We start from the raw sequence: 13,352 nt of genomic DNA on the forward strand, positions 1-13,352 counted from the left end.
AAAATAAATATGAAGGCTTTCTTACATTGTATAGTTTCCTGCATAGGAAACTAAAAGGGCTTGAAGACTGCGATTTTTTGAGCAACTATTACACGAGGTAGGAATTGGTTGAGTATTTTACATACATGATCATCTACCCCCCTTTGTGGTTTGGGCAATTATCTTCATCTTACAGTTAAGGACAAGCCAGTCTTAGAGTCATTAAAGCATCCAGTCTAATGCCATGAAAAAAATGAGAAAGTCAACATCTGTCTAATCTCAAAACCTACAATTTCTGCCTTATTCATGGCAGTCTTCTTCTTTCTGCTGGGGAATAGGGAGCTTTGGCATTGCCAAGTTTCCTTTTGGTTCTTGTCCTGAAGTCACCCATTTCCTTGTTACTGAGATACCTATTAGGAACAATATTTTAAAAATTATGCTAAGATGGGGTGCCTGGGTGGCTCAATTGGTTGAGTGTCTGGCTTCGGCTCAGGTTATGATCTTGCGGTTGATGAGTTCGAGTCCCATGTGGGACTCTGTGCTCATAGCTCAGAGCCTGCAGCCTGCTTTGCATTCTGTGTGTCTCTCTCTCTGCCCCTCCTTGCTCATGTTCTGTCTCTGTCTCAAAAACAAAATAAACATTAAAAAAATTATGCTAAGATGATCATGAGCTACTTCTCCCAGAGGCATGCATACCATCAAAGCAAACCACAGCTGGAGTTAAGTGTCAAATTCTATGCAACCAGAGTAGAAAGCCCTTTTTGGCTCTTTGAGTCACCTGAGGAGCTCCCTCTGGCCAGCCAGAAAGGGAGCTCTATCCACTCACTCAGAACCCGGAGTCCATATCTGTGAGTCACAGAGAACGCACCATTTTCAGCTGTGCTAGATTGCAGCCTGCAGCCTGTGACCACGTTGGTCTAGGCCTCAAGGACAGTCACTCCACAAGTGAAATAGAAAGCTCTAGGAGAAGGCAGTGAGCATTTGATGGGTCTGGGAGCTGTGTTAATCCAATGACAATCATTCTAAACTTCAATGTGTCACTAACACAAATACAGAAATTCCCTGAGGCCCTGGTAAAGATAATTAGACAAAATGATGAAGAAAAAAAGAGAACAGTAAAGACAAGTTTGAAAGAACACTGGTTCACCATGGGAAAGAAAGTTGGCTGGGCTCTGCTCTGTGACAGATCTTTCTGTAACCATGGCAGATGGCCCAAGATCTACCTGATCTGCGGCAGGCACCATGACAGGAATAATATTTTCAGAAGGATGAACTGTTTCTCAGCTGTATCCCTCAGGTTACTGGGCATGAATCAGGGCGATCTCTTTTTCAGTCCTTTATTTTTATGTTGCTTAAACATCTCTTTTTCTCTCTCTTTCTTAAGTCTTTTTTCCTACATCTTTTTTTCCAAGCTTAAGGAATGTAGTGACACAGCAGGTTTCTAACACTACTATTATTCTGATTTTCACAGAAAATCTCTTCATCTCAAATTGCACACGAGGTCTTCATTCAAAATTTCCAAAGAAGGTATTTGGTACCCTTAGGCAGCAATGATTCTCATTTCGAAGTGTTGGCCAAATTATTGCTTGCCCTTAAATGATTGTTTCAAACTTTGGAAACACTGGTTTATGGGAAAAGGCAGAAAAAAGTGAAAAATTACTTTGGGAGTCTCCACTCTACCTTTGTTGATTGATTTGTAAGGTGGAAGGTTTGTGAACTATAAAACTCCAATGTTTCATCATGATATCTCCAATGGGGAGCTATCAGGCAATGATAGTTCCACCCTCATGGTCTTACACGCAATGGGATTGATGACTCATTCAGATATGTCAGCTCTTGGAGCGGTGAAGAATGCAGGAGATTGTTTAGTTAAATAACTATCTTTAGAAGGGCAGCACTTAAAAGTAGCTGTGATAAGAAATATGCAATGGGCTTCCTCAGGACCATCCCTCAGACTTGGCTTCAGAGAACAAAGTGGGTTTGTTCATCACCGTATCTTCAGCACAATGCTCAGCGCAAAGTAGGCATTCAATAAAATTGTTCACTGGAGGTTGAATGAAGGAAAATCCTTGTTATCTTAAAGGATGCCATAACATTCTAAACCAGGGGATGCAGAATACTTTCTATTCTTTTACACATGGACGAACACCACTGAAAGATTTTTAAAATGTTCATCATTACAGTGTTTCACTAGCCTTCTTGCCTGAGTGCTCTCACCTAAATTTTTCTTACAGAAATCCAAATCTTGTTCCCTATAGACTTCTCAGGGCTCTTTAAGTTATAGTTAAAGCATAGTTCCCTTTTTTGACTAACCAAAGTGCTATATCTTCAGGACTTAAATTTGATTCAAGGCATTTCCCTAATAGAATTCATTTTTCATTCTTGAAAAGCTTCAGTTCTGTGGGTAATTATGATTACCTTCAAAGGATCACACAGTGTTAGAGCCAGAAGGGCCTAGGAAGCTGCACTTCTTGTAGCTTCCTTTATGACTCTCTTGCTTTGGGCTCTGTCCTTTCAGCAAGTGCACAGGTTGCCTCCACACCACCCTGGGTTGATTGTGGGAGCACAGAAAATGCTGACATACCCCAGGCAAGAGGTTATTATCACTCTCAGTGAAAAGGTAATTGTATAGATCACACAGAGCACACTCTTTGTGACTCAACAGGAGAAAAAGTACAGATGCCTATGACACAATAAAAGCTAGTGACCATTAACACTTCAGTGCTGTTGAGTGAGCAGCCAGAGTCCTCTTTCTCTAAGAACATCTGCTTATTCTTCTCTCCCAGTGAAGCCCTCCAATGGCTCTCCTTGCCTCTAGAACATAAAGTGCAAACAACTTAGCCCATTGAACTATCCTGGATCTGGGCCTGCTTACCCTCTAACACCAGCTTCCATTCTTGTCTCTTTGGTGCTCATGCCTTCCTTCTGCGAGCAACATCTCTCTGCTCTCTTCTCTGCCTTAAGCAACTCCTGATTATGCCTTAGGACTCAGCACAGGCATCACCTCCTCTAGGAACTTTTCCCTCAGCCTCATGCTCCCACATAACCCCAAGCTTGCCTCATTCACAGCAGTTTCTGTTTTGACATCTTCCTCCTCTGCTAACCGGTCACTCCTTTAGAACAGGATTCTTATGTCTTCTAGTCATCTCTGAGGGCCAAATGCGAGCAGACTGCTGTACCTGAAGATACTTAGCACACTTTTACTTCTTTTACTGAATTGAGATATAAAACACTCTCTGTTGTATTTCTGGTGCAGAAGATTACCTTCAATTGATGGTCTATATAAGGACTTTCTCAGAGTGGTCTGAGTGGCTGCCTAATTATAGAGATGTTAAGAAACTAGGAGTGCTTCCATTCCTGGACCTAATGGAGCAGGTTTTCCTAAAGCTAATGTTTCCATCTTTCTAGAATGAGTTATTTGTGCTTTCAGGTGCATGATGGAAAGGTAGAATTGATCCCTTGACTCTTACCCCAGACTCATGCAATGACTAAATGTATGCATGCAAAATAATTTCAAATACCAATAAAACTCATTTCAAAGAGGCTGGAGGTTGATATCACAGGTGATGTGTAATCATGGAAAGGGCTCTCTTTATGAGAAATGGAGATTTAAGCCCTGAAACAAGCATACACATGACGTTTATCCTTGTTGATGTCAAAATGCTGCTGAGAATGATTCTGATCACTGGGCCAACACATTCTTGGGTAGAGAAATAACAGAGGTTGCCATTGGGCCAATCAGGTCCAATAGTTAAGAAACAGGTTTTGGCAGGTTCCTCTGTTGTAACTTGTCCATCAGTTGAAGAAAAGAGAGAGATGGTATAATTATGCCCCTGGATTTACCAAGGAGGATGACGCTAGTAATAGCATTAACTCTCCAAAGGCACCTGAATATGGCCTCCAAATCTGGACTCAATTTCTGTGGACGCCAGTGAGCTTTGGTGTGCTTTTGCTTTAAGTGCTTAAAAGTTAGTATGGACAGAGCCAAAAGGCAGCATATGGAAACTTTGGGAACATAGCAGAAGATAAACCAATATTTGGAGAGCATGTTAAAACAGTAACCCTTAAAACAAGTTGTCAAAGGGGAAGGTGTCTGCAAAGCTTGCAGAGCTCCATCAAATAAATTAAAACATGGTTGTGTAAAAAGGCAGCACCTTCTGCTCTAGCCATTTTAGGCCAATATAAAAGAAAATTCGAAATTGGAAATCATTTGCTGCTAGTACTCATGGATTTTGTTAGTGTATAATAAAATAGGCATTCTGAAGTTTGCTTTTAAAGAGGAGACTCTGTGACCTTTAAGACGTTTTTCTTAACTCTCTCGTCTCAAATAGAGACTTCTTTTATAGTTCTTGCTGGTTCGAGGAACCACCCTAGGTCTGAGAGAAGAGATGGGGCTGGAGCGAGGGGCAGAAACCAAATGCTGTTCCTGGAATTATGGGCTTTTCCCCCCTTCTCTGTTTATCTATTCTGTACCACTCAGCTGTTCTCTGTTGCACAGAAATAAAAGTTTAGTTTAAAAAGTATGTTAGAACAAAGCTGCAGAAATTGCCTGGAATTTCCTTCATTTTCAGCCATCTGGCTTTCATTGCTTACTTCTTTCCCCTCCTCCACGTACGTTTACCAAATCTTTTCAACACACACTGGCCAAGCTATCAAATGCTTATAATTAATAACAGTCATACTCTTTTTTTTAAAAGTAGTGCTTTCTGGCTTTCCTTGGGCTGTTCATGTCACTGCTCGCATAAACCAGGGAGATGGTCAGTAAAACTGATAAAGACTGAGTTGAATAAGAGAAAAAAATCTAATCAAATTTCAGTCCAGAATACAAAAAATTGTTTTATTTCAAATTATAAGTATTTTTCACCAGAAACGAAAGAGAAGAAGGAGAGAATTTTTCTGAATTGCCACTAACATCCTATTTTAGAGATGAAGAATTTGAGGATCCAAAAAGGTCATGTAGCGAAACACAGGTCTAAAGCTCTCTGCTGGCTTTATTCTGGTGGTCTTAGGGATGGGAAAGATTTTCAGTACATATTATTAAGTGAAAAATCAAGTTGCCAAGTCATATACACCATATCATCCCATTTGCAAAGGGACGAATGTCTTATGTATTTATACATGTTCAATGTATGTATATAAATTCATAGAAAAAGGTCTGAAAAGCTATGGTGCTGAACCATTAATAGTGCTTATCTCTAGGGAGAAGAATGTTCTGAAACTGTAGAGAATGGTGGTGAAAAGGAGACATTTCTTTCTTAATGACTTCTGCTATGCTTGACTTTTAAAGAATGAGAATAATCACATACTACTTGTATAATTATAACACTCAGAAAGCTTTTTTATTGGGACAAGAAGTCTAGGCTCTTCCCTAATGACTGATTTTAGCCTCTTTTTGAACATTTCTACCTTACACTGGTCTAACCCACCAGTGAGGGGAGCCATGTGGAGAGGCTTCTAGACACACATGCCTCGGATGGTGCTAAAAATACCTAAAATAGTTTCTCTCCCTTGTAATTAAAACCTCTTTGCTATCAATGTTGATGCAATATTCTCATTATCAGCTCACAAGTAAAAATGGTCCTAATTTCTTCTGGCCAATTTTAGGCAATGTTGTTAAAGGCTTTATTACTTTCCATCTCTCCTGACAATTAGACTCCTCCCTGGGTAGTGCTAACAATTCACTCAACCTCCATGGGTCCACTCTTTTCTCTCTGAAGGCTTGCTCTCTTACTATTATTTTGGGGATACTTTGCTATACATGGCTGCTAACATAAAGGGTTACTTATTCTAAGTCTACTTATATTTTAAGTTGATATTTAAAACCTTAAAGTTATAAAAGGGACTCTAATAATGGCATTTTCAGCCTCCTCTGGTGGGTGGAAGAGAAGAGATAGAGGATGGAGAGCAGAGATAGCACTGGTGTCTTCCCAGCTATCATTAATACTCAGATCTAAATATTACTCCTTGTCCACTTGGTCCTAGTCCATTATGCCCACGTACTCAGTAAACACTGAACAAGCACCTGCTATGTGTCAAGCAGTATGCCAGCTGCTAGTTCCATAGAGAGGTGGGTTTGGACATAGAGCTGATAGTGAGGACTTTAAAATACAGTCCTCTTCAATAGGTAACTACTATTTTTTTTTAATGGTTTCAAATTTATTTTTGAGAGACAGAGAGAGTGCGAGCAGGGGAGGGTCAGAGACAGAGGGAGACACAGAAGGTGAAGACAGGCTCCAGGCTCTGAGCTAGTTGTCAGCACAGAGCCTGACACGGGGCTCGAACACACAAACGAAAGATCATGACCTGAACCAAAGCCAGACGCTCAACCAACTGAGCCACCCAAGAGCCCCAATAACTACTATCTTTAAAAGTGCCTTAAAAATGCAGGCAGTCCGTGCTCACACACACACACACACACACACACACACACACACACTGGAACAATCAGACGCCTCCAGTTTGAGAGTCCCCTTCTTGCTGTGGAGAGCTGGGCATGAGACTGTAGGGAACCTGGAGAAAGTTAGACACGTGCTTCTAATACCAGCCCTGCCATCCACGCAGAGTAAGTCAGGAGAACGTATATTTAATCTCAGAAAGATGCCCAGATGGGACACACCCTCTAGGCCTTTTGGTGTGGTCCGTGTGATCTGATAACTCTGGTCACACATAAGAAAAAAAAAGTGGCTCTCTGATCTGTGTACTAGGAAGATAGCTGCCTGGGAAAACCTCTTGTCTTAACCAGTGGCTGCATCTCAGAGACGTAAACCCAGTGACCAAGACGAGAAACGTCATTTCTGCATGCCCCACAGAAAATGCTACGGTGCTTTGAACACATGGACATCAGCACAGACCAAGAGCCCAAGAGAAACCTGGGGATCATTAGAGGACACCCTAAAATGTGCAGGGAAGGAACACTGATCTGTACCCAAAAAGAATTGTGAATCAAAGATTTAAATTACTCAACTGCACAGAAGGTTATTGTTAAACGATGCACTATTATGTCCCTACCAGATCCACTGCTCTTCCAGGTATATCTTACACCTACTTTCTGAATGAGAAATTGTTTTCCCTCTGATGTTATACTGAAATAGCTCACAGGAGATGCACCTCCATACATGACTCACTTTTAAGATGAAAATCTGCTTTGGGTCTTTAGTGGTATCGGGCCACCATATGTTGGCCCTCTCTGTTGTTTTAATTAGCACTGGTCTACAAATGCTCAGCTGTGGATGGCTGGCCTAAGAAATCCCTGGCTGTGCCCTGTAAGAGGGGGCTTGTCTGTCAGTTTGATAATGGGCTGGTGGGAGATTAAAGCACCAACTTTATCTGGAGCAAACGCAATAATGTTAAGCCTAACAAGAGTCCTTGTCTGGGAGTCAATATAAAGGTCGTAGAGTAAATTAGCTTATCTAATTTAGCTGTGCTTAATACTCAGAGGATAGGAAGTAACACCTTGTGTCTTATTCCTTCTGCTGCTCAGGAAGGGTCGGATTTAGTGGCTGCAAATCCCCCAAGGTCTGTAGCTGGTCCCGGGTGCTGACTTCACAGCATTGGCTCAACTCATCACAGCATTTGGATGTCATTACAACACTGGAATGTGGTTAGACACTTAGGCTTGTTTTTAAAGTGATGGTAAGTAAGCAGAACAGAAATGACATCAATTAGCAGCACACAGCAGTAGCTGTCCAGGCATCTGCCTATAGACTAACAATGACTCGTGGGATATTTGAACAGGATGTGGTCACCTCAGATCATCCCTGACAGCCTGTTCATTTTGCTGATATGGAAACAGAAAGGGCAGATGTCTTGCCCATGGTACATGACTGGTGGGTGACAAAGCTAGGGTGAGAACCTCTGGACCTCCTAGCCAAGGCCCTTACAGGCTGTCCAGGCCCAAACTACTGTGCTTGATCTGATTTTGGGAGAATGCAGGCAGATGGAAGGGGTTTGTACCCCACTGCCCATGCAGTTAGATTTGCCCAACTGGAACCCTGTGAGGTTAGATGGGAGATGAGGGACCAAGTCAAAAAGGACAGAAAAGAGGTTTCTCGGGATTCTATGCACTGGGTCTAGCCTTTTCTGGGTCTGGCCCTTGATTCTATTTTTCTGGCTGCTGTTTTTGTGAGTGGAGTGCTGTAGGTGACTGCTTTGTTTGTTGCCATGGAAAAGATAGCACCATGGGGCTTTTTTATTTCTGCATCAAAAGGGCCAGCCCACCATCCAGATCAATACATGGAACACTTAGGGCCGCCTGGGTGGCTCAGTTGGTTAAGTGCCCTACTTTGGCTCAGGTCATGATCTTGTTGTTTGTGGGTTTGAGCCCTGCAATGGGCTCTGTGCTGACAGCTCGGAGCCTGAAGCCTGCTTTGGATTATGTACCCCCCCTCCCTGTCCCTCCCCTGCTCATGGTGTCTCTATCTCTAAAGAATAAATAAACATTAACATTTTTTAAAATAATTTTAAAAAAGGTAAACTACTTTAAAAAATACATGGAACACCTCTGGTGACCAGCAGAGGTGTCACCATCAGCCTGTGCCCTGATCTGGCCTGTAATTTGTACCATTTAAGCTCCTGAGGAAGGCATTTTTTGACTGAGAAATAAGACACACCACATCAGCAAATTATTGTCAACTCCTAAAGGCAACACATTGCTTTTTTCACGTTACTTTGCAGAAACAGAAGAGATAGCATGCAGCAACAGCATTCCCCTTCGGATCTAGGATATGACCTTGTCTTGTACCATTCTTCATCCCATCAGTACACTTGAGTCTGACTTTGGTTCTTTAAATGTCTCCCTTTGAAACCAGAATCATCGATGAGATGGTTTAGTGGGATTTTGTTCCAAAGAAGTATCTGCAGGCAAGTCTCTCAAGACACCATAAAATTGTGTGGACTAGAGCAGTGATTGGATTGATTAACTCAGACTCAAGGTTGGATAAAAATGAGACCCAGGCAGGACCGAAAAATGAAATGCCCTAATTGATTTTATGCATGCGGAATGACACACATACACTCCAGAGCATGCTATAATGAATCTGCATGCTGTGTGCATACGGATTTCACAGCAGATCAATTATACCACCCAGTCACTTCAGTCTCTTAAACGCTGCAGTCCCTGAGCCAATTGATGACTATGGCATGAGGGCTTGGGATATGGGCTAAAAGGGGCCAAGACCCTGAGGTCTGTGGTCCTTCACGTTCTCTTCAGGAGACAGCACGTGCACATCCACACACGCCATGGGGCTCATTTCAGTGCACAGAGCTTTCTGGACCCTGAGCGTGACCATTAGGCTGGAATTCCAAAGCCCTGGTTTCAATTAAATTTAAGTGGATTTGACTAAAAGTTTGAACTGATGCTAATTGGTTTTCAAAACTCTGGGTTTTGAACAAGAAGTGTTCTGGTCTTGCCTGTGGACAGATGCACCCTACTCTGAACACGCTCCTGGGAAAAGCAAGGGCAGGCACCATGCCCCCCGCCCCTTACCTGGCTGGGCAGGGATCCAAACTGCAAGACTTGAGGAGCCGTGGGGGCCTGCGGCTGGTCACACACAGGTTCTCATCAGCGGGCTCCCGGGTCTGTTTGTTCAGGCAGCTCACCACAGCCTCCTGAACACCTGCATACAAATCACACTGTCAGGCCAGAGTGGGCGTGTGTCGGGTGATGAAGTGTAGACAAGCGGCTGGTGGGAGGCCTCTGTGATTGGTAGGACCCTGACTGTGTGTCGGAGATTGCAGATTAAAGCCCAGGACTGCCCATCTTGTAGGCCTTGCTCAATCAAGGAGAGAGTACTCTAGAGCTTGAGCCTCTGGAAATGTGCCCCTTGAGGAGGGCCACTTCCGTCACAGGAGAGCTGGCCACCAGTACTGATGAAGTGCTTTAAAAAAATGCCACCAAAGCTATAGAGCTGCCAAAGCCGAAGTGTGATAATTTAATACAGGAGAGCAGAGTGACAAAAAAAATGTCCCCAAGACCTCGCACATTATATTTTAATCAATAGGTGACTGTTGTATTTGGAAGGGAGGCCAAGAGCTGTGTATTAATATCCAATACTATATAAACTGCTGTTTCTCTGGGGGTCTCGCACTGAGGACTCCAATCTTTGTGGGTTTCCTTTGGATTCTAGTTCATTTCTTTAGGGACTTGGGCAGTTTTGGAAGTTGGAACAAAGAAAGAGAACGAAGTGCACAATGACTATATCCATGAAACAATCTTTTCTACATATATGGGAAATTATGTTCTTGTAGACACTTGCATGGCTCTGAAACAGAGCTAGTAAAACACGAGTCTGAGCAGTGGCTGGTGTGGAGTTATTGACAGGTCTTTTGAGGTGATGTGCAAGACCTGTTATAGAGACCTTAATGGAGCAAGGAAACATATAGGTGGGTATGGTAATGACCAGACCTCTCATTCTAGTGCCCACGGTCGGAATAAAAGTCAAAATCCACAGGTGGGACACTATTAGTCAGGTGCCAGTGCTAAGAGCTTGACATGAACCACACAATTCTCTCCACTCTATGAAGTAGGTGGTATTTGTATTCTGTTTTACACATAAGAACACTGAGGCTTAGAAAGACGAAGATACTTGCTAAGGTATGTAGTTGATAAACAAGGTGGCAGTGCCTTGGCAATGGAGCTTTTGATGACAGTACTAATGTTTAAACATACTAAAAGTCTGCTTATATCTGCTAGATCTTCAGGAACAACCGAGACATTTGTCTGGGATCGTTTCAGCAGAGGGCAGTGTCAGGAAGAGGCCAGATGGACCTTCTTGATACTCTGCTTTCAGTCATACATAGCTGGGTATAAAGAGATACATCCATTGTAATATATCTACGTCTAGTTAAATATTTGTATATGATTCTGGCAGAGTATGTGACAACCTACACAATTAGTTTTATATATAAATACACATACATCTTCTTGTTCTTATTTTCTGTCTTGCTTTAACAAAAGTACCTAATATGTACAACTGCCCCATCAGCCCTGCTCTTTCCCTCCGCCATCTATCCCATTCTTTCTCCAAGGAGTTATTACTCCAATCAACAGGCTAATGTTTCCTTTTTTTAATGTTTATTTATTTTTGAGAGAGAGAGAGAGAGAGAGAGAGAGAGCAAGCAGGGGAGGGGCAGAGAGAGGAGACACAGAATCCAAAGCTGGCTCCAGGCTCTGAGCGGTCAGCACAGAGTCTGACATGGGGATCGAATCCACGAACTGCAAGTTGAGCCACTCAGGTGCTCTAACAGGCTAAAGTTTCCTAAGGTGATGTTATACTGACTGAGGTCACTCAGACTGATGTTTAAAAAGTGACATTTTGGGATACCTGGATGGCTCAGCTGGTTAAATGTCTGACTCTTGATTTCAGCTCAGGTCATGGTCTCATGGTCATGAGATTCATTCCTGTTTCAGGCTCTGTGTTGGTATGGAGTCTGCTTAAGATTCTCTCTCTCTCTTTCTCTCTCTCCCCCTCTGACCTTCCCAGCTTTACTCTCTTTCTCTCCCCCTCTTAAAAAAAGTGACATTTTATTTATTAATTATTTATTTATTTTCAACTTCATATATAGTTTATTGTCAAATTGGTTTCCATATAACACCCAGTGCTCTTCCCCACAAGAGCCCTCCTCCATGCCTATCACCCCCTTCCCTTCTCCCCCTCCCCCTTCAGCTCTCAGTTTGTTTCCAGTATTCAAGAGCCTCTCATGATTTGCTTCCCTCCCCCTCCTTAACTCTTTTTCCCCCTTCCCCTCCCCATGGTCCTCTGTTAGGTTTCTCTTGTTAGACCTATGAGTGAAAACATATGGTATCTATCCTTCTCCGCCTGACTTATTTCACTTATGTTTATTCATTTGAGAGAGACAGAGACAGCATGAGTGGGGGAGGGGCAGAGAGCAAGAAAGGGAGAGAGAGAATCCCATGCAGGCTCCACACTGCCAGCGTAGAGCCTGACACAGGGCTCGAACCCATGAAACTGTGAGACATTTAACTGGCTGAGCTACCTAGGTGCCCAGAAAGTGACATTTTAAAGCCAGAATCCGATGCACCTTTCCCAGAAGTCTGATGAATTAAACATTTTAAAACATCACAATATTTACTGTGAACATATGCATGTAAACTTTCTATTTCCTAAGCTTTTTATGAGCTTTAAAATTTAAATATATCATGGTCCATTCAGGGTGGAGCATTTAGGATTTCTACTAGACATTCAAGCTATCCCACCATATTCCATAATGTTGGCTCCAGGGTGCTGCTCTCTTGATTGCACCTGGGATGAGCCACTTGAAATTCATGGTATGATGATATAGCAAAAAATTTCACAAGGGACTGTTGAAATCACCACTGATACTTTCCCCTGGGAGAGTCCAGCATTATTAAGGTAATGACGACAAGGTGCTGGATGAAGCAAACTCTTCTATACAGAATCTAGATCTGGGGTTATATCAGAAATTAGGCTTTCAGGGGTGCCCAGTGGCTTAGTCAGTTAAGCATCCGACTTCAGCTCAGGTCATGATCTCGAAGTTTGTGAATTTGAGCCCCGCATCAGGCTCTGTGCTGACAGCTCAGAGCCTAGAGTCTGCTTTGGATTCTGTGTTTCCCTCTTTCTCTGCCCCTCCCCAGCTCACGCTGTCTCTGTCTCTCAAAAATAAATAAACATTTAAAAAATAAAAAAAGAAATTAAGCTTTCAATTCATTTGCATAGCTGGTAATATTCAAGAGATTGTAAACATCACTCTAAAATATATTCTGGTTTTTTTCAGCTACTGAACACCTTATGAAATTGAGTCGATGACATCAGCAGGAAGTGATCACAGGTCCTGTCACCTCCCCTATTTGAAAGGGTTTAGGTGTGGGGCTGTGTGAGTGGTGCGTTCTCTTCCTCCTACTTTATACAACTGAAGTTCTTCTATCACTGCAAAGAACAAGTGTCTCAAGAGCTAACATTTCTTTTTTTAATTTTTAAAATATTTATTTATTATTGAGAGACAGAGAGAGACAGAGCATGAGCAGGGAGGGTCAGAGAGAGAGACACACACACAGAATCTGAAGCAGGCTCCAAGCTCTGATCTGTCAGCACAGAGCCCGACATGGGGCTCGAACCCACAAACCGTGAGGTCATGACCTGAGCTGAAGTTGGTCGCTTAACTGACTGAGCCACCCAGGTGCCCCAAAGGCTAACATTTCTAAAAGGATATCAGTATTATCCTCTTAGATATGCATGAGGAACGCAAATTTACATGGCCCCAAACCAATAAATCATAGCTCAAGATAAGTATCACCATGGAGGTGGTTAAATGCTGAGATTAAGCAGCATTCCAGAGTTACTAAATTTGAATCTAACATGTTATAAAACAAAATACTAGACCTCCATGGCACTGTG

The 13,352-nt window shown here is 42.6% G+C and overlaps 1 protein-coding gene across 1 annotated transcript in view; it reads right to left on the reverse strand.

Annotated features, from left to right (window-relative positions):
- Window positions 1-13,352, reverse strand: part of ADAMTSL1 (ADAMTS like 1) — an 877,850-nt gene that overhangs the window by 165,411 nt on the left and 699,087 nt on the right. Inside the window, exon 15 of the mRNA XM_029920116.1 lies at window positions 9,464-9,593. Coding sequence (XP_029775976.1) covers window positions 9,464-9,593 — 130 coding nt within the window. The remainder of the gene's footprint in view (window positions 1-9,463; window positions 9,594-13,352) is intronic.

Source organism: Suricata suricatta, chromosome 13 (assembly GCF_006229205.1).
Source record: "Suricata suricatta isolate VVHF042 chromosome 13, meerkat_22Aug2017_6uvM2_HiC, whole genome shotgun sequence".
Classification (NCBI taxonomy): Eukaryota; Metazoa; Chordata; class Mammalia; order Carnivora; family Herpestidae; genus Suricata; species Suricata suricatta.